This window comes from Nomascus leucogenys, chromosome 1a (genome assembly GCF_006542625.1).
Source record: "Nomascus leucogenys isolate Asia chromosome 1a, Asia_NLE_v1, whole genome shotgun sequence".
In the NCBI taxonomy this organism is placed as follows: domain Eukaryota; kingdom Metazoa; phylum Chordata; class Mammalia; order Primates; family Hylobatidae; genus Nomascus; species Nomascus leucogenys.
The window spans coordinates 46,056,866-46,078,227 of NC_044381.1; the positions used below are offsets into that span (position 1 = coordinate 46,056,866).

General features: G+C 43.5%; 1 protein-coding gene and 1 pseudogene across 4 annotated transcripts; both read right to left on the reverse strand.

The window, feature by feature from the left end:
- Positions 1-559: 559 nt before the first annotated feature.
- LOC100598308 lies at positions 560-11,344 on the reverse strand (annotated as a pseudogene).
- Positions 11,074-16,973, reverse strand: CTSL (cathepsin L). 4 transcript variants are annotated; one of them, XM_004087024.3, is made up of 8 exons: positions 16,771-16,973; positions 15,333-15,468; positions 14,906-15,028; positions 14,659-14,805; positions 14,245-14,469; positions 13,042-13,204; positions 12,267-12,384; positions 11,074-11,458 (listed from the first exon to the last, which is right to left on the reverse strand). In XM_004087024.3, the coding sequence occupies exons 2-8, from the start codon at positions 15,456-15,458 to the stop codon at positions 11,359-11,361; spliced, it is 1,002 nt and encodes a 333-aa protein (XP_004087072.1). In that variant the 5' UTR covers positions 15,459-15,468; positions 16,771-16,973; the 3' UTR covers positions 11,074-11,358. The 4 variants fall into 4 exon arrangements, with proteins under 4 accessions (XP_004087072.1, XP_003279085.1, XP_004087073.1 ...); XM_003279037.4 differs by having other exon boundaries at positions 16,716-16,973; XM_004087025.3 differs by having other exon boundaries at positions 16,626-16,973.
- Positions 16,974-21,362: the final 4,389 nt, after the last annotated feature.

Consider the following 21,362-nt stretch of genomic DNA (forward strand, 5'->3'; position numbering starts at 1 on the left):
TTATCAAATTAGTGCTTTTCAGCCACAGTATCTTCACTCTGGCATAAGCAGTCTTCTTCACAATGTATTTTTAATAGCCTCACATTCAATTTTAAGACAAAGCAATTTTAATACTAGATGCATGCCACATGCCCTTGCTGCAACTGCTTTTCTTGACAAGTTATGAAGTCGTTCAAGGAGGTATGGTTAAGGCTGTATTACTGAATAGTGCTGTTGAGTACTACACAATTTATTTTGTCATGTTGAAGCCTTTTGTTTCCAATTTTTAGTGACTGCCGCTATGAAATCTGAAACCAAACATGACAACATTATTAGGTTTGTTTTGTTGTGGACTATGATTTAGTAGCAATTGAGATTCCTGATTTTAACCCCTTGGCAGCAAGATCCAAGCTCCCTCATTTGCACATTAACACCTAAGTATCAAGGGGTTAAATAACCAGCATGAAAGAGACTGCACTTTGCATTGTAGCATTTGGCAGAACTGAAAGGAAAGGAAGTTGTGCTGTGCGTTGAAGGGGTCGTGGGCAACATAAAGATGACACCAGGAAAAGACGCAATGTCACATGACGTTTTCATAGTCTTGTGCATACCCTACATCATCACCACCATAATCTACCAGATCATTTGTCATGGTGGCTTTTAATCTCCCTCCAGGAACCACACCTTTGTTCTTCTTTTTGGCTTGGCTTTGCTTGCTTCTGTTTTTCACTTCAAAGCACAATGTGTTGGGAACATTTTTCAAGTCATCAGTTTCCAATGAAATACACACATCTCCAAGTAAGACTTCCAAAAAACTGGCATAATATAGTGACTTTTTATTTTGTGTAATTTTATCTTTTAGTAACTTTCCAAACTCTGTAAGGTCGTTCCTTGAAGATGGGTTTATAGCATCCATTCCACATACAGTAGTCTTAACACCAAAAGTTGCCTTTGCTAATTCCATGTCTGACTCTTCCTGTGATTTCTCCAGCTGCGGTTTATCTGTTAATTGTTCCTCTGGTGTTAGCACCTGGAGTTCTTCAGGTTCTTCTAACCCCTTTTTAATTTCTTCCTGCCCTTTCTTCTATTGCCATTCTTTCTCTTTTATCTTCTCTGTTAGCTTTTTCTTTTCTAAAATGTTTACTTCTGCTTCCTCTTTTTTCTTTTTCCTGTCATCACCATCATCCCAGTTATCCTAGACGTCCTCATCCTCATCCTCTTCCTTGCCTTTGCAGCGGTCCCCCACCTCCTTCACGGGGCTTCCACAGAGAATTTTTCTGCACCCCAGGAGTCAGAGTTCCTCTGCCACTGCCAGAATTAAAAAACAAGCAAACAACAAAACAAAAATAAATTTTTCTCTCTCAATGAGTCTGGTCTTCTGAAAGTCAAATTTTTTTTAGCTATTTAGAATATTATCTCTGCTGCAATTTTCCCCTAACATTATATTATGCAAATATTCAAACATACAATAAAGTTGAAAGAATTTTTACAGTGAATACCATATATCTACCTCTAAGATTTTATCATTAACATTTTAATATTTGTTTTAATTCACATCTATAGATCTATTTTTGCTTCTATCTGTCCATTAGTTCATGTTATTTTTCACGTGTTTTCAAGAAATTTGCAGGTAGTGCTTCCTCCTAAATACTTTAGCATGCATATCATTAACAATGGTTTGATACTTGTTTTAAAATCCTAGTTTTACTATGAAATTTATATTGATTGAAATGCACAAACCTGAGGTGTATGTTCTTTGAGTTTTGACAATTGCATATACCAGTATGACCCAAGTCCCTATCAAGATATACAACATTACTATTATTCCAGAAAGTTCTCTCATGCCCCTTTCCTGTCTAAAGCACAGCTATAATTTCTTTTTTGTAGCATCTCATATTTTTAATGTGCAATTATATGAAATTAGAGCAATTTGTAAAAAATTAGATATTCTTTGTTTCTTTTTAAAATTAATAACCATAATTTTTAAGAGCTAAGTTTGGTTCTTATCAAAATTGGGTGGAAAGAACAGGAAGTTCCATGCCCCTGTTCTCCAAACCCCTACAACCTCTCCTCCCCCACCACTATCAACATATGTGCCAGAGTAGTCCATTTCCTACAGTCCAAGAACCTACAGTGACTCACCATTATCATCCAAAGTTCATAATAAACACTAGGGTTCACTCTTGGTATTGTGCATTCGATGGGTTTTGACAAATGTATGAGGACACGTGTTCACCATTATAGTATCACACAGAATAATTTCCCTGACCTAAAAATCTTCTGTGCACTCCCTATTCAGCCCTTCCTACTTCCTAATCTCTGGCAACGACTGACGATTTCACTGTTTCCATAGTTTTGCCTTTTCCAGAAAGATATATAGTTGGAATACAGTATGTAGCCTGGATTCTTTCATTAGTAATACACATTTAAGTTTCCTTCATATCTTTTCATGACTTGAGAACTCATTTGTTTTTATGGCTGAATAATAGTTCATTGGCTGGATTTACTACATTTATTTATCCATTCACTTACTGAAGGACTTCTTGATTACTTCCAAGTTTGGGCAATTATGAATATAGCTGTTATAAATGTTCGTTTGCAGATTGTGGAATCCTAATTTGGGAGGGGTAGTCAGGCTGGCAGGATGGAGGGAAAGCGAAAAAAGAAAGCAGATAAGCTATGAGTTTGTCTTTTCTTCATGGTCTAGAGCACACAGTCCTCCTGCGAAAATAACTTACACTCTTCCTGCACCCAGCTATCACCAGACCCTTGGCTGATAGAAAAATGTAAATGAGCTCACTGCAATTTTGGTGTTATCAGTACTGCACAAAGCCCACTTCAGCACCCAGCACAAACACCATTCCATAAAATCCACAGTAAGCTTTTGTCTCCTGGCAGTCAGCTCCTCTCTTGCTGACCTGCCTGTTGCACCCTTGCAACATATGTTCCTACTTTCTCTAATAAATCTGCCTTTCTTTACCTACCATTGTCTTGGTAAATTCTTTTACCACCTGTGCCGTGGCCCAGATAGTCACCACTCACCATTATACAGGTTTTTGTGTCAACACAGTTTTCAATTCATTTGGGTAAATACTAATGAGTGGGATTGATGGATTCTGTGGTAAGATAAGATTTATTTTTTAAAAAACTGCCAAACTATCTTCCAAAAAGGTTGTACCATTTTGCATTCCAACCAGTGATAAATGAGACTTTCTTTCCTCCATATCCTCACCAATATTTGGTGTTGTCAGTGTTTTGGATTTTGGCCATCATGGTATGTGTGTAGTGTTATCTCATTGTTGTTTTCATTGGCATCTCCATGATGAAATATGACATGGAGCATCTCTTCATGTGCTCATTTGCCACCCACATATTTGGTAAAGTGTCTGTTCAAGTCAATTGTCCATTATGTAATTGTGTTGTTCTTCTTATGGCTGAATTTCGAGAGCCCTTTTTATATTTTCTTTTCTTTTTTTTTTTTTTTTTGAGATGGAGTTTTGCTCTTGTTGCCCAGGCTGGAATGCAGTGGCACTGTCTTGGCTCACTGCAACCTCCACCTCCCGAGTTAGTTCAAGTGATTCTCCTGCCTCAGCCCCCGGAGTAGCTGGGATTAAAGGTGCCCACAACCACACCCGGCTAATTTTTTGTATTTTTAGTAGAGATGCGATTTCATCATGTTGGCTAGGCTGGTCTCGAACTCCTGACCTCATGTGATCCACCTGCCTTAGCCTCCCAAAGTGCTGGGATTATAGGCATGAGCCACCATTCCTAGCCTATATTTTCTTTTTTAAAAAATTTTATTTTAAGTTATGGGATTCATGTGCAGGATGTGCAGGTTTGTTACATAGGTAAATGTGTACCATGGTGGTTTGCTGCACCTATCAACTGATCACCTAGGTATTAAACCCAGCATCTGTTAGCTATTCTTCCTGATGCTCTTCCTCCTCCCACCCCCCTGACAGGCCCCGTGTGTGTTGCTCCCCTCCCTGTGACCATGTGTTCTCATTGTTCAGCTTGCACTTGTAAGTGAGAACATGCAGTGTTTGGTTTTCTGTTCTTGTGCTAGTTTGCTAAGGATAATGGCTTCCAGCTCCATCCATGTCCCTGCAAAGGATGTGATCTCATTCCTTTTTATGGCTGTATAGTATTCCATGATGTATATGTACAACTTTTTTTAATCCAGTCTATCATTGGTGGGCATTTGAGTTGATTCCATGTCTTTGCTATTGTGAATAGTGCTGCAGTGAACATATGCATGCATGTATAATAGAACGATTTATATTTTGGGGGGTATATACCCAGTAATGGGATTGCTGGGTCAAATGGTATTTCTGGTTCTAGATCTTTGAGGAATCACCACACTGTCTTCCACAATGGTTGAACTAATTTACATTCCCACCAACAGTGTAAAAGTGTTCCTATTTCTCCACAGCCTTGCCAGAGTCTGTTGTTTGTTGACTTTTTGATAATCGCTATTCCAACTGGCATGAGATGATATCTCGTTGTGATTTTGATTTGCATTTCTCTAATGATCAGTGATGTTGAGCTTTTTTTCATGTTTGTTGGCTGCATAAATGTCTTCTTTTGAGAAATATCTGTTCATGTCCTTTGCCCACTTTTTAATGGGGTTGTTAGTTTTTTCTTGTAAATTTGTTTAAGTTCTTTGTAGATTCTGGATATTAGACCTTTGTCATATGGATGGATTGCAAAAATTTTCTCCCACTCTGTAGGTTGTCTGTTTACTCTGATGATAGTTTCTTTTGCTGTGCAGAAGCTCTTTAGCTTAATTAGATCCCATTTGTCAAGTTTTGCTCTTGTTGCAATTGCTTTTGATGTTTTCATTGTGAAATCTCTGCCTGTGCCTATGTCCTGAATGGTATTGTCAGATGTTTCTTTATTTTTTTATTTTTATTTTTTATTTATTTATTTTTTTTGAGACGGAATCTCGCTCTGTCACCCAGACTGGAGTGCAGTGGCGCATTCTCGGCTCACTGCAAGCTCCGCCTGCCGGGTTCATGCCATTCGCCTGCCTCAGCCTCCCGAGTAGCTGGGACTACGAACGCCTGCCACCACACCCGGCTAATTTTTTGTATTTTTAATAGAAATGCGGTTTCACCGCGTTAGCCAGGATGGTCTCAATATCCTGACCTTGTGATCTGCCCGCCTCGGCCTCCCAAAGTGCTGGGATTACAGGTCTGAGCCACTGTGCCCGGCCCAGATATTTCTTTTGCAAATATTTTCTCCCAGTCAGTGGCTTGTCTGCTTATTCTCTTGACTGTATCTTTCATGGAGTAGTTTTTAATTCTACTAAAGTCCAGCTTATCAATTATTTATTTCATGGATTGTACTTCAGTGTTTTATCTAAAAAGCCATTGCCATACCCAAGGTAATCTAGATTTCCTCCTATGTTATCCTCTAAGAGTTTTACAGTTTGGTGTTTTACATTTGGATGTATGATCTATATTAATTTTGCGAAGCGTGAAATGTCTGTGTCTAGATTCATGTTTTTGAAAGTGGATGCCAAGTTGTTCTAGAAAAAAAAAAAAAGACTATCTTTTCTCCATTGTATTGCCTTTGCTCCTTAGTTGAAGATCAGTTGACTGTATTTACGTGGGTCTGTTTCTGGGCTCACTTTTGTCCCATGGATGATTTGTCTATTCATTCTCCAAAATCATTCTTTTTTGTTTATCGTAGCTTTATAGGAAGTCTGGAAACCCTGTAGTCTACGTCCTCTGAATTTGTTCTCCTTCAGTGTTGTGTTAGTTATTCTAGATTCTTACTCCTGCATAACAAATTTAGAATCAGTTTGTTCTGCAAACTGCAGAACTAATTGCAAAACTAAGTGCAAGAATTTTGTTTGGAATTGCATAGAGTCTATAAATGAAATGGGAAAAAAATAATGTCTTGCTAATATTGAGTCTTCTTATTAATTAACATGAGATATATTTTTAGCTCTTTGATTTGTTTCATTAGGGTTTTGTCATTTTCCTCATATAGATCTTATACATTTGTTGTTAGATTGATACCTAATTATTTCATTTGTGTGGTGCTTGCATAAATGGTATTGTGTTTTAATTTCAAATTCCACTTGTTCATTGCTGATATATAGGAAAGCAAATGACTTTTGGACATTAATCTTGTATCCTAGAACCTTGCTGTAACCACTTATTAGTTCCAACAGATTTTTGTTGATTCTTCTGGATTCTCTAGCTCATCTGCAAACAAAGACAATTTATTTCTTCCTTGCTAATCTATAGATATATATTTATTTTTCATGTTTTATTGCATTATCTAAGACTTCCAGTACTATGTTGAAAAGGAGTGGTGAAAGGGGACATTTTTGCCTTGCTCCTGATCTTAGTAATAAAGATTTTATTTTCTCAAAATCATATTATCTACAGGTTTGTTATAGATGTTCTTTATCAAGGAGAGGAAGTTCCCCTCCATTCCTAGTTTGCTAAGAATTAGCATTACTTTTGTTTTTTTTTTTTTGAGACGGAGTCTCACTCTGTCGCCCAGGCTGGAGTGCAGTGGTGCGATCTTGGCTCACTGCAAGCTCTGCCTCCTGGGTTCATTCTCCTGCCTCAGCCTCCCGAGTAGCTGGGACCACAGGCACCCGCCACCACACCCAGCTAATTTTTTGTATTTTTAGTAGAGACGGGGTTTCACTGTGTTAGCCAGGATGGTCTCGATCTCCTGACCTCGTGATCCACCCACCTCGGCCTCCCAAAGTGCTGGGATTACAGGCGTGAGCCCCTGCGCCCAGCCGAATTAGCATTACTTTTTGATGTCTGGAATTTTCCACTTACTCTCTACCTTCTCTGTCTGTTGTTGCATGTTGTCATTTGATCTATTAGCCCTTATCATAATAGTCATAGTTATTTTAAATTCCTGGTCTGATGTTTCTGACATTCATGGCATATCTGATTCTGGTTCTGATGCTTGTTTTGTCTCTTCTAGTTGTGACTTTTGCCTTTTAGTATACCTTTTAATATTCTTTAGAAAGAGGGTTATGGTGTACCGGGTAAAAGGAACACTGGTAAATAAGCCTTTGGGAATGTGCTGGAAATATGTAGAGGGAGGAGAAGTATTCCTTAGCCCTATGAGTGGGTCGCAGTCTTTTAATCAGCCTATGTCCCTGGGCTGTGGAATTCACAAGTGCTTCTCGGGTTTTCCATTTTTAGGTGAGACAGGATGGCTAGAGAGAACTGGAGTTGATTATTACCCTTCTCCATATGGAAGGCTGAAGCAGCCTGCAGTTGGGTATTTCCATTCCCCAGCTCAGTTAGGTTTTGATGAAACCCCAATAGGTCAGCTTTGATTAAAAAAAAAAAAAAAAGTGGCTAAGCGTGGTGGCTCATGCCTATAATCCCAGCACTTTGGGAGGCCAAGGCAGGTGGTTCACTTGAGGTCAGGACTTCAAGACCAGCCCAGCCAACACGTCTCTACTAAAGCCTGGTCAAACTAAGCTCTGCTAAGCCCGATCAAACTCTGTCTCTACCAAAAATACAAAAATTTGCTAAGTGTGGTGGCACGCGCCTCTAATCCTAGCTACTCAGGAGGCTGAGGCATGAGAATCCCTTGAACCCAGGAGGCAGAGGTTGCAGTGAGCCGAGACCGTGCCACTGCACTCCAGCCTGGGAGAAAGGGCAAGACTCTGTCTCAAAAAAAAACAAAACAAGTTTTTCTTGAGGAGAGGCCTTGTTAAGAAGAACAGAATGCTCTGGCATATTTTCATATCATGACACCCCTTCCCGCCCCACCACACATACCTGAATCATGAGGGAATTTGTGTTAGATTTCTACTTTGAGAACCTGGTATTGCTATTGGAGCCCTACAACTTGAGGAGCCCCTCTAGGACACAACTCCTAGAATTTTAACTCTCAGACTTGTCCACATGGACCTCTGGCAATTCCTCAGTTACAGCTTGGTTTTCCTTACTAAGCACTTGTTCCTGTGGAAATCTCTGCTCATAAATTTCTCCTTCTGTAAGCTGTGATTCTTGACATTCATTTCTCTAATTATTAAGGCAGTGGTTTGCTGTGTGTCTTCACTTGTCTGATGATTCTAAGAAGAGTTGTTGATTTTTCAATTTGTTCAGCTTTTTACTTGTGAGTGGATGGTTACAACTTCAAAACTCCTTCCACATTGTAATGGAAACAGGAAGTCTCTGCTATGGTTTTTCAGAAGAATTAATGACCCAAAGCTCAGGATTTGCTCTTGCTCCTACTTATATTGGACTTCCCTGAGTGTGGGTGATTAGTCATCTGTTGTTCTTCCTGAATATGGAGGGAAAGGAAAGGGATGAAAAAGCCACAGAAATGGCGGTTCTGTTAAGTGCTCAACATGCTGCCCCAGGTTGGGATGACGGGAGTGTGCATGGTTGTGGGGAGTAGGGCAGCTGAAGGGAGCAAGTGTTCTGGCGTCCTGAGCAGAGTCACCCTGCGTCCTCACTAAAGCAGTCTCATTAGAACACTGTCCCTGGTCTATCCCCTCATTGTCCATCCCTCCTTTAGCCCTTAGCAAAACCCCCTCCCTGTTTCTCTTGCCAGGGAATGGTCAATTGGAGCCAACAGCCACCATCCTTAGAGAGGTTCTGTGTGACTGAGAGGTGCGTGGAGCACCCTGGAGTCCAGCTGGGCAGTGGTGCTTCCTCACGCCTGTGCTGTGTGATGGACCCGCTGAGCAGCATCCGCACAGATCTCAGGAACATCAGTCCCCAAACAGGAGACTCGCCTTCATCAAGTTATCTAAGGACCCTCTGTTTCTCCCCCTCTTCCTCCTCCTCCTTCTTCTTGTCAATTCTTTATAACTTTTTTCTTGAACTGCGTACTTTTGGAATCTGTTACCTTGTGAAAATAATGAAGGTCCATTACCTAAAAATTGAAATAATACAGCACAAAGAGAAACTGCCCTCTCATGCCCTGTCCAAGATATGACAGCTATGAATGCTTGAAATTGGGATCAGATGGCCCCTGCTTATACCTACTCTGACCCTGGAGGGTGGCATGTCCCTGGTGTGTGCCCTGACTGTCCCTGTGCTCCTTTGAGACCTCCCTAGTGCTGCACTTGCCCATGGGTTTGTGCCAGGCTTTGATTTGCTTTTCAATGGGAACATGAGCTACAGAGGAAGGAGTCATGAGTATTTGCTTCACTTTTGTGTTGGCAGCACAGCACTGCCTCATAAATGGTGCCCAATGAATACTTGTTGAAAGTGTAAATAAAAAAATTTTAAACATGAATTATGGAATGTGTAAATTGTAGTACTGGAGAAAAGAGACCAAGTCTCCTGGAAATTATTTTTCTTATTAACTTATTAACAAAGAGATAATCATGAACATTTGTGAAATTCAGCGTTTAAAGCTGTATGTATACACCTTCCAAGTTGACAAACTTAAAACACTCAATTTCACTATATCTGTATTTCCCCCAGTATCAATGCTGTGGGAAGCCCAAGCCATGGGGAGGCCCCGCGCAGGTGCTCTGGTCAACAGCCCAAGTTGAATGTCCAGCCAACACCAGCATCTGAAGCCAGTCATGTGAGTGAGCCTTTGCAGATGTCCAGTCTACTCAAACCTGCAGATGTCTCAAGCACAGATATAGACCTCCACGTGAAAACCACACAGCCAAGTCCAGGCAGAATCATGTGAAAGATGTTTCTTCCTAGCCATTGGGTTTCTAGGTGGTTTGTTTTACAGTAACAGAACCAACAGTCTGTTCACTGCACTCCCAGTGGCTCCTTTATCCTGAAAATCTACCTCTTGACCAGCTTCATCTCCCAACACCTGGATCCAGCGACTTTTACTGGGTCTGTAACCACAGGGTCTTTTCGCAGGGTTGCTGATGTGCTAGTCTCTGCTAAGATGCTCACCTCTTCATCTTCCCTTATTGACTAGCTGCTCTAGCCATCTGCTTTAACTTCTTCCTGGAAGCCCTCCCTGATAACCTCACTCTCCGTAACTGTTCAGCTCCTTGAGGTCAGGGTCTGTCTGTTCCACAGTGGTGATGACCAGCATGTAGTGGGTGTTGTATATAAATTCTAGTTGTGTCAAATCTAAGCCCCAACCTGCACGAGGGATTTAGCCTGGGAACCTCCCCAAATCTTGCTACCCCTGATGACTTTTATTACAATACCCAAAGAATTTCACAGGTGCCGCATTTGCCATTTTAGGTCAAAAAGTTTGAACTTTTAGCATCTACTCGGGAAGGGCACATGAGAGTCCAGTATGGCACATGGTCCAGTCGAGATGGACTTGGACAGAGCCTGCCCGAGGCTTTGTAAGCTGAGACTCCACTGTGCACCTGGTTACCCTCCTCTGTGATATGGAGTCTATTCATTAGACATTCTCATCTGTTCTTTATATTTCCTTCAGTTGGAACAAGAGACTTCTGAAAACACACAGGTGATGGAAGTATGGGCTGTTAAGCTAGTGCAATGTGGGAAGTTTTTCTATCTAAAAAAAATAAATCAGGTATTTTCAGGTAGCTTGCTCTAAATGGGGCAACAGATTATCATTTCTAGCCTCTCACCTGTCTTTTATTTTCTGAGGCCAGAGCACCATTTCTGAACCCCAGCCTCAAACCCTGCAGTTTATTCCTCATCCCTTGAGGACCCAAAAACAAACAGCCTTGGCAATGCACTAGTTCTTCACCTGCCTCGACTGCAAAGTGTCCACAGGGCCTTCACCAGCAGCGGGGGAAGATGCTCCAGAAACGGGCTGAGACCTTTGCCCTGTAACTTGACTGAGATGCAACCACCTTGGGTGAAATAAACACGATCACTAAGGTCCTTTTCTAGTATTAAAATTATATATATGTATGTTCACTTTTCTAAAAAGTGAGTATTTTTCCTTATTCCAACAATTTTCCTTTGTCCTCATAGATCATTTTCAAATTTTGCTGCAATCAAGGGTTGGTTAAGACACAGCCACTGGCAGCTGACATGAGATCTGTACATCTGTGACTAGAAGACCCAGAAGGCCACCCACTCTTCCTCCTAGTGAGCCACTGGCACAGCAGATATGGCTTACAGCCCAATCATGTTCTTTATTACACAAAAATTCAGTGCATCAAAAATAGAAAGAAGCCCCACCACATTTGAAATTAAATTTTATTTAAACAGGTAAAAATTTATACATCCTTTTAAAAACGAAAATGCAAAGTCAGTAAGTGAATCAATAATATAAACCTACTTATAGCAGTAATTAAAATAGAGGTAACATTTACCAGTGTGAAAATATCACAGAATTCAAATCACACTTGGATCTTCAATGATTCGCGTGTGTATCCGACACAGCAGGGGCTGGTAGACTGAAGATTAATTCCTCCCACGCATGCGCCATCCCCAGTCAAGTCCTTCCTCATCACCGTCCACCAGCTCACACAGTGGGGTAGCTGGCTGCTGAGGCAATTCCACAATGGTTTCTCCGGTCTTTGGCCATCTTTATGTAGCCACCCATGCCCCATTCTTCACCCCAGCTGAAAAAAGAGCAGGTTTTCCATTTCAGAGAAAGAATAAAGCCTAAAGGGTTATTAACAGGAACACCCAACTTAAACACTGTGCCAGAGGCCATAGACTTAACAGAAAGAATCAGGACAGGCAATGTTCCTGTTTATCCTTAAAAAATTCTTGACATAACCTGGACATAACTTCCATCCCAGCCTCAAAACTGTGACCTTTCACAGAACTGCACATCAGAGACAGGAAAAGAATAGGATGTCTTTGCAGCCAGATATGCCTCAGAATTTAAAAACTGTTCAGATTTAGACACACATTTTTTTTTTTTTTTTTTTTTGAGACGGAGTCTCGCTCTGTCACCCAGGCTGGAGTGCAGTGGCGCAATCTCGGCTCACTGCAAGCTCCACCTCCCGGGTTCACGCCATTCTCCTGCCTCAGCCTCTCCGAGTAGCTGGGACTACAGGCGCCTGCCACCACGCCCGGCTAATTTTTTTGTATTTTTAGTAGAGACGGGGTTTCACCGTGGTCTTGATCTCCTGACCTCGTGATCCGCCCACCTCGGCCTCCCAAAGTGCTGGGATTACAAGCGTGAGCCACCGCGCCCAGCCTTAGACACACATTTATACAATGGAACAAATATTATATTCATACTTCCAAGATATTTGTGACAGTGTCTTTTATAATCAAACATTAATATAATATGTTCAACTTAGACTTCTGGGGATTTCAGAAGTATGCCTAAGGGCATGTGGAACTGTATCCAAACACTGTTTGCAAATAAGTATTCTCTTTTGAATTTCAAATGTAAGTATTTCTGGCAATTTATACCTGTTCTTCACCAGCCAATATTTATTGTTATCTGATTCTGTGCTTTCAAATCCGTAGCCAACCACCAGCACACCATGATCCATGTCTTCACTGCTACAGTCTGGCTCAAAATAAATGCCTGGGATAGTAAAATGAAGGCTGGGGTGAGAAGCTCCAGAGGACACACAACAGTAACCCATCCTGTCACCCACAGAGAATGAGGCATCTCTGAATTCAGTGAAGTGACACACATTCCATATAGTACTTAACAACAATAAGATCTATTGTTATTAAGGCTAGGGATTTAAGCTCTCATCTACAACTGGCAGAAATAGAAATCGGCATAAATCCTTCACTAAAAAAAAGCTTTCCTAGAGGAAAAAAAGACCCCTCTTTGTAAGCTTGTAATTCTACTTTAGGATATCAATCTAAAAAAGTAGCACAGAACACTAAAATCCTTGAATCAAAAGACTCTTTTCGGATTTAATAACAGAAGTAAAAATCTTTGGAAAAATTATAAAAATCCAACAATTGCAGAATATTTTAAATATATTAAACTACACAGTAAATGATGTAGCTGTTTATAAAAAGTTATGAAGTACTTATATTCATGGAGATATACTCAACATAATGTCAAATGGAAACATCGGGTATAAATATTGCATGTACAGAATGAACAACTATGATGCTAAGCACCTAAATATCTAAACTGAACTTTACAAACCAGAGTCTATCATGCTCGTATGTCATGATACTCTTTTTCTGCATCAATTTCTACAAAGAAAAAAATGCTTACCTTCTTTATAGAACTGAAAGGACTGATGACCTGCATCAACAGCAACAGAAATGGGCCCCACAGTTGCAACTGCCTTCATCAGGGCCTTCTCCTGCTTAGGGATGTCCACAAAGCCGGTATCATTAGCGACAGAATACTTGGGATTGTACTTACAGGATTCTTCCTTTCAAAGGTAAAGGGAAAAAAAGACTTGATTACTGCTATCCTCCTCCTGGAGAACATGAGTTACAACCACAACACTCAGCAGTGTGCAGCTTAGGATTTCCAAGTCACCACTGTTATAAATCATCCCAGGAAGTGAAATGCTACTAGTTAATTTGAAACTGAAAATTGGCTCCAGTCTCTTCAATGAGACCTCTAGGTTTACTTCCATAAGACATTTTTCACAATAGAGAAATGTGTATATGTAGAATGGCTCGTATATTCTTCACGTTACTAGAAGCAAGAACAGCTATATGTTACCCATCTAATCACAGGATTGTGCAAAGGCTAATTTATAATGACAGCAGTCACAATTTGCAGATGCAGATTCTGCCATCTAACATGTGAACTTTTTTTTTTTTTGAGACAGGGTCTCACTCTGTCACTCAGACTGGAGAGTGCATTTGCACAACCACCTCCCACGCTCAAGCAATCACCCTATCTCAGCCTAGCTGGGACCATAGATGCACACCACCATAGCCGGCTAATTTTCTTTTTTTTTTTTTGGAGACGGAGTCTCACTGTGTCCCCCAGGTTGGAGTGCAGTGGCGCGATCTCAGCTCACTGCAAGCTCCACCTCCTGGGTTCACGCCATTCTCCTGCCTCAGCCTCCCGAGTAGCTGGGACTACAGGCGCCTGCCAACACGCCCGGCTAATTTTTTGTATTTTTAGTAGAAACGGGGTTTCACCGTGTTAGCCAAGATGGTCTCAATCTCCTGACCTCGTGATCTGCTGTCTCGGCCTCCCAAAGTGCTGGGATTACAGGTGTGAATTTTCTTTGTATTTTTGGTAGATTCAGGGTTTCACCTTGTTGCCCAGGCTGGTCTCAAACTCCTGAGCTCAAGCCATCTGCCCGGCTCAGCCTCCTAAAGTGCTGGGATTACAGGCGTGAGCCACCCCACCCAGCCCTAATATATGAATTCCGTAAAAGGTATCTGTTATCTCTGAAAGTGTCCACCTTCCAAAAGCTGAGCTGGAATTATGACAATGAGCTTCACTTACTGTTGCCTCATATGGATAGGATTCCTCAGAGTCCAGGCCTCCATTATCCTGAACATACTGGAAGGCATAATCCATTAGGCCACCATTGCAGCCCTCATTGCCTTGAGGCCCAGAGCAGTCTACTAGATTCTGCTCACTCAGTGAGACAAGCTTCCCAGTTTTCCGGAACATCTGTCCTTCAAGAGCACCAGTAGCACTAAAAGCCCAACAAGAACCACACTGACCCTGAAAAGGGAATAAAAAAAAGCTGTCATCCACAAAAAAAAACATAGTAAGACTTTGACAACAGCTCACACATCTGAATACTGTTAAAAAGTGAACTGCACATCACTTTAAAGTCTACCAAAACAAAGATGTCAATCACTTCTTGGCTTTCCTGGGAAGATGGGAGGTCTGAACCTGACACTGCCTCACCTGATTCTTCACAGGAGTCACGTAGCCTTTCTCTCTCCAATCCACAGATCTGGGGGCCTCATAAAACAGAGGTTCCTGGAACACTTTCCCCTTCCTGGGCTTACGGTTTTGAAAGCCATTCATCACCTGCCTGAATTCTTCACTGGTCTTCAAGGAAAAGGAAATACAATGTTGAAAAGCAAGAGATTACCTTAGTAAAGAACCGAAGAGAGGAAGCACAGAGCTCGGCAGTCCACAGCACACTTACCATGTCTCCAAAGGCGTTCATGGCCATTGTGAAGCTGTGTTTCCCTTCCCTGTATTCCTGATTGTGCTGCTCAATCATCTTCATGTTCTTCTCCCACACTGCTCTCCTCCATCCCTCTTCATTCTAGAGGCAAACATGTAACTGATGCTCTTTACTTCTACCTAAAACCCATCTCATCCTCACCAAGTGAATCTGCAGACAGAGATGGAAGAGAAACCATGGCAAGGGAAGGCTTGACACCTCTGGGGATGCTGTTCTCCAAACTGAGACACAACAGGGATGAATGTCCACATTGTGCTCATAATCCACACCATTAGGTTATTACATTAGGCTATTGGTAAAAGCCGGCCTCTAGAAGCTACTCTCTGACTAAAACTTCTCAACAGCCAGGACTATTCTTTCTGGGGAAGTTTCAGGTGCCACTAACCATGCCGTATAATCTGTTGTGCATCGCCTTCCACTTGGTCCACTGTGCCTCTAAACTGTGATCAAATGTTAGAGTAGCTGAGGCAATTCCCAGGCAAAAGGCAGCAAGGATGAGTGTTGGATTCATGTTTTAAAACCTAGGAAGGGAACAATAATGAGGATCTGATTAGACCAATCCTAAAAAGCCATCTTACTGCCCCCTGAAAAAGTAGGGCCACCATGGTAGAATAAAAATATTTCAATTATTCTCCCAAGCATTTACCCAAGGACTGTGGAAGAGGCCAAGGATGTGCTTGGAGAAAAACAGGGCACGTGGAGGTACTGGATGGACTCACCAAAATGAAAAGCAGCCTGTCCAGAGCTGTAGGAGCTGAAACCGTTTATGCAACGATAATTTAGGTTATGAGAAAGGTATGAAAGTACCTTGTGGGTGAGAAGCTTAAGGCAACAACTAGGAAACCAGGAAACGGTTGATCCAGGTTTTGTACCAATCGCAAAAAATCCAGGTTTTGTGCCCAGGCAAAACCTCACTAATGATAAGGTGGGATTCCCAAGTAGGGACAAAGAGATCCCCAAGGGTTAGGAGGCCTTCACACATCTTCCTAACAAAGCTGAGATATGTTTTCCAATCTCTCCTTTTTTTTTTTTTTTTTTTTTGAGATGGAGTCTTGCTCTGCCGCCCAGGCTGGAGTGCAACGGTGCGATCTCGGCTCACGGCAACCTCTGCCTCCCGGGTTCAAGCCATTCTTCCTCAGCCTCTTGAACTGCTGGGACTACAGGCGTGTGCCACCTCGCCCGTCTAATTTTGTATTTTTAGTAGAGACGGGGTTTCACGATGTTGGTCAGGCTGGTCTCGAACTCCTGACCTCAGGTGATCCACCCACCTCAGCCTCCCAAAGTGCTGGGATTACAGGCGTGAGCCACCGCGCCCGCCCCAATCTCTCCTTAAATGAAACCTTGCTGAAATGCTTTCCCAGGAAAAACTGGGAAGGAGAGCACGCACTGCTCCCTCCTTCACTCACTTGGGCCTGTGCTGCCGACACCCCAAATTGCTCCCCTAAATCAGGGACGGGGTCATATGGCCGCACGCGGGAAGCCAGCGCCCTGCAGCCAGCTTCCAGGGCTCCAGGCGTGGCAGGGCTGGGGACGTGACGCCTGTGCCACACACAGGCTGTAGCGGTCAGAGAATGCGGTGATGCCAGCAGGAGTACCGCTGTCTGGCGTGCGGGGACTGGGCTTCCCTGTCTGGCCGGGCCAGGCCCTGAGTCGGCGCGGCGCGGCCTGGCTGCGGTACCTGTGTCCACCCGGCTCGGAGGCTAGCCCGCCCGCTCAACCAGTCGCGCGCCTCCGCGGGGTCCTCAATTGCCCTCCCCGGCTTCCCCACCTCAAGGCCGGCAGAGCTCGGGGCAGACGCTCTCGTTGCCAGGGCTGGTGCACACCTTCTCGACCGCGTCCTCTTCCAGTCCCTGTCCGGCCACAGCTGGGCCTGGCCGGCGGCGCTTTCCTGCTGTGGTCGTAGCTGCGCAGGCGCGCTCCACGGATGCTGCTCAAGGTTGCGGAGGTCGCGGTTCTGGCCCAGCTTCGCCTGACTCTGCCTCTAAAACCTCGGGTCTGGGCTCGACCGGCACCGCCCCACCGCCTGGCTGCGCTTCGATTGGCTGCGCCGGCAGCTGGGCGAGGCCTCTGGGTGCTCTGATCCCTGGCGCGGTTCGTGGCTTGTTTACTGACTGTCCCAGAGCTGGGCGTGCCTGCCTCAGTGGACCTGGCGGAAGCGGACCTGGTGCCTCGGGGCTGCGCAGAGTAGGGTCGGGCATCTCCCTGGAGCGCTCGAGTCAACTAAGTACCGACTTCCTGCACTGGGCGAGTGGCTCCTGAAAAGACGTTTACTGCAAGCCCTGTATGGACTTTTTCAGCCTAACCTTGCTATTCCTTAGTCCTGGAGTTTTTGGTTCGCAGAGCCGAGAGTCAGTGTACTCTAGTCCAGTGGCTCCTGTTTAGTCCACAGCAAAGGTGGGGCCGGGTGGAAGAACGCAGAGCCTGCGGGCAGAAGCCTTATCTCCCACTTAAGGGTGGGTGCAGCTGGGCTTTAGAAGAATCTGGTAGGGAAAGGCATCCCCAAAACACGAGATGCTATCGTCAAGACCAGACCCTAGAAGGGAGGGGACTGACTGCGTCTCCAGAGAGCGCGGGCGTTTTGTCAAGCGTCTTTTCCAGACTCCTCCATTCAGGGATTCTTCCTTCTCCCACGTCTTTCCCAAAACCAACAGAAATGAGTTATTTACAGAAACATTTGGTTGACAGGAGAAAAGCAGTTGAGAACATTAGAAGCTGCTTTTATTCACCCACTCTCTACGTTATGGATTGTATCTTCCTTGGTAACCAAGTCGTTCTCTTGAGATTTAAGAAATTTAATGACATTTAATGTCAGGATTTAAGATACAGAGAATGGAGAAATGTTTAGATAGAGGAAAAATATGTATCTTAATCTATATAATGTAGATATTAATTTATATAATTAAGGATTTAAGGAACAAAACCCACAAACATTCTAAACTTTTGTCATTTCATTTTTTATTACATAAAAACATTCATTGTAGAAAATACCTTTCGGGGAAAAAAATAATTACCCTTGCCTTTACCCCCATAACCTTTTCGTATGCATGTTTTGACTTTGTTAAAAATGAAGTCGTTGTGTATTTCTGTTTGTCAATTTATTTCTATTGAAGATTAAACTGATAACTGTCTTAGACGCACAATCACCTATAATTTTTCAAGTGGTAAAATATACCTAACATAACAAGTACCATTTTAACCAACTTTGAGTTCAGTGGCATTAAGTACATTCACATTGTGTAACCATTACTATTGTTTATTCCCAGAGCTTGTTTATCTTCCTAAACTGAAACTCTGTATCCATTGAATAATAGTTCCCCATTCCCCCTCTCCTAGCTCAGGTATCCACCATTATATTTTCTGTCTGCAGGAATTTGTTTACTATTTTGGAGACTATTCCTCTTTTTTTTTTTTTTTTTTTTGAGACAGAGTCTGGCTCTGTCGCTCAGGCTGGAGTGCAGTGGCGCAATCTCAGCTCACTGCAATGTCTGCCTCCTGGGTTCAAGTGATTCTTCTGCCTCAGCCTCCAGAGTAGCTGGGACTACAGGCACACGCCACCACGCCCGGCTAATTTTTGTATTTTTAGTAGAGATGGGGTTTCACCATATTGACCAGACTGGTCTCGAACTCCTGACCTCGTGATTCGCCTGCCTCAGCCTCCCAGAGTGCTGGGATTACAGGTGTGAGCCACCGCGCCTGGCCGACTATTCCTCTTTTTATGCATTGCTTCTCTGGAGAACCAGTCAGAACATGTAGAATACAATCCAACTGTGATATCTGTCCTAGTCTCTTTTCTGTTGCTAATAACAGAATACCTGGAACTGTGTAATTTATGAGAAACAACATTTATTTCTTACAGTTTTAGAGGCTGGGAAGTCTGGGGTCCGGGGAGTGTATCTTGTGAGGGCCTTCTTGCTTGTGGGGATTCTTTGCAAAGGCCCAAGGTGGTGCAGGGCATGACAGGGCGAGGGGGCTGAGTGTACCAGCTCAGGTCTCTTCCTCTTCTTTTAAAACCATCAGTCCTGGCTGGGCACAGTGGCTCACACCTGTAATCCTAGCACTTTGGGAGGCCAAGGCAGTCAGATCACTTGAGGTCAGGAGTTCGAGACCAGCTTGGCCAGCAGGGTGAAATCCTGTCTCCACTAAAATACAAAAATTAGCTGGGCGTGGTGGTGCACACCTGTAATCCCAGGTACTTGGGAGGCTGAGGTGGGAGAATTGCTTGAACCTGGGAGGTGGAGGTTGCAATGAGCTGAGCCAAGATCACGTCACTGCACTCCAACCTGGGTGACAGAGCGAGACTCCATCTCAAAAAAAAAAAAAAAAAAGCCATCAGTCCCATTCCCAAGATAACCTGTTGGTCTATGAACCCATTATTCCATGAATAGATTAATGTATTCATTAGGGAAGAGCTCATGTGACCTAATCACCTCTTAAAGGCCCCACATTTTAATGCTGCCACATTGGAGATAAGTTCCAACAAGAGTTTTGGAGGGGGCAAATGTGGAAACCACAGCAGTATTTAAATTTATTATTTTATGAAATAAAAACAATATTTCTGTGGTGTTAGGTAACTGCAGTACCTACGTCTGCCTTGGTTCTAGCGTTGCAGATTTCAGGATCACAAGAAGTTCATTGGAACAGCTGAATGTTTTTATTGGGGGCTTAGAGCTCACTTGGTCCTGTATGAGTTCCTTACTGGGAAGTGTGAGAAAAACTGCTCAGATGGCCTCCCCTTCCCCAAATTTGAAAGAGAAAGAGAGAGAGCGAGTTGTGAGTGAGTGGCTTTGCTCTCCAGCCTTTGCTTGGTGAAGAGCCTCAGGATCTGGACTGTGGCCTCCCAGTTCTGAGGAACCCCATTAGCCACCAGGAGGGGTGGCATGTTCACCCTGTTATTCAGGAAGGAATTGGAAAACAAACATTTGAGGGTGTGAGGTCAAGAGCTAGAAAACCGCAAGCCTCTGGCACCTGAGCCAGGGCAGATGCTGGGAGCACCTGCAGGATACTCCCATATTCTGCCACCTTGGTACTTATCAGCCTCTGAGAACTGAAGCCAGACCCTTTCTTTGCTTGAGCAGAAGAGCAGACCAAAGAGCTCATTGACTCAAGAAGCATCATGGCAACTGGGCTGTACCTGAAGGGGAAGAATCCAGGGTGTGATCCACAACCAAGGCCTGAAGAAGTGGGGCCTGTACTTGACCTACCCAGGGTGAGTCATGACCCAAGTGCTGGGGTTCTAGCCGTGGGTGGGCCTTCCAACCATTTCCAGCTTCCCCCTGCAGAGGGGCTGGTGTTTTTCTTCATTTTTCATAACCTCCTTGGGAGCACAGGCTTTGGTTTCTGCCTTCCCTGGATCAGGCCTCCCACAATGCAGTTGCTCTAACAAAAACTATTAGCAACAACACAGTACCACAGAAGCCAGCTCCTGGCTGACTGATTGCTGATGATATTGTCTTCCAGAGACCATTCTAATGACTAGACAGCCTTGGTGCAGGAGGAGCCGTTGTCGGTCATGAGGAGCATTTCCTTGTCTATGTAGAGGAACTGAAACCCATATGGCCAGCAGAATTTACCAAAAGCAATCACTGGGCTACTCATCACACCCTCATGGCCCATTGTATCACTTTTGTTCCCTATATATGCGGTCCCATTTCCTCAGGACCAGTACTCCCTTATGTGGGGAGCAGGACTGATGCCTTGAGTTACTTATAGTGACTCATTAGTTGGGGGATTTGCTAGTATTTTCATCAAACTTGAATCTAGTGAAACATTTGATTGAACTGGCTCCCAAATTGAAAATAAACCAACACCACTCAGGAAACCTATTTACAGGAAGAAGTCAGGAGTGGGAATGCATCTTGCACTGACACCTTGATTAACAATAGCTCTGACCTGTGGGAGGACGGTCCTCTCTCCTGTAACAAACATAGGGTAGTGATGGGCCAGGTCCTGCTGCTCCTACATTCTCATCACTTAGATAAGCACATGCAGGTGACTGCAAGCCTTCCAGCCTCCACCAGCATCCTCCAGTTCTCCCCTGACCGCTTTCATTCATATTCCGTACTGATTCAGAGGTCCAGTCCTGAGTGGCAAAAAGAAACATTCGTGAGCCTTTCTAGAAATCAATCAATCATTCATGGATTATAGTGAATTCTTCCCTACTAAACATATCTCCAGAAATTCAGGCTTAGTAACTCCCTTCCTGAATGTCTTTCCAAGGCCCCAAGTGACATTGATGTTCCATAGACAATGCCTTACACAGCAAAGTGCTTCTGGGGATGGGAGCCCGCTGACCTTCCCTGGAATCCTGACTGCAAGTTCTGTTTAGAACATGGGGTCTCATTCTGAGAAGCTCTTAGTATTTATCATTCACAAGAAGTTCACAGGTTCCAGAAAACACTGGACAGCATTCAGGGGA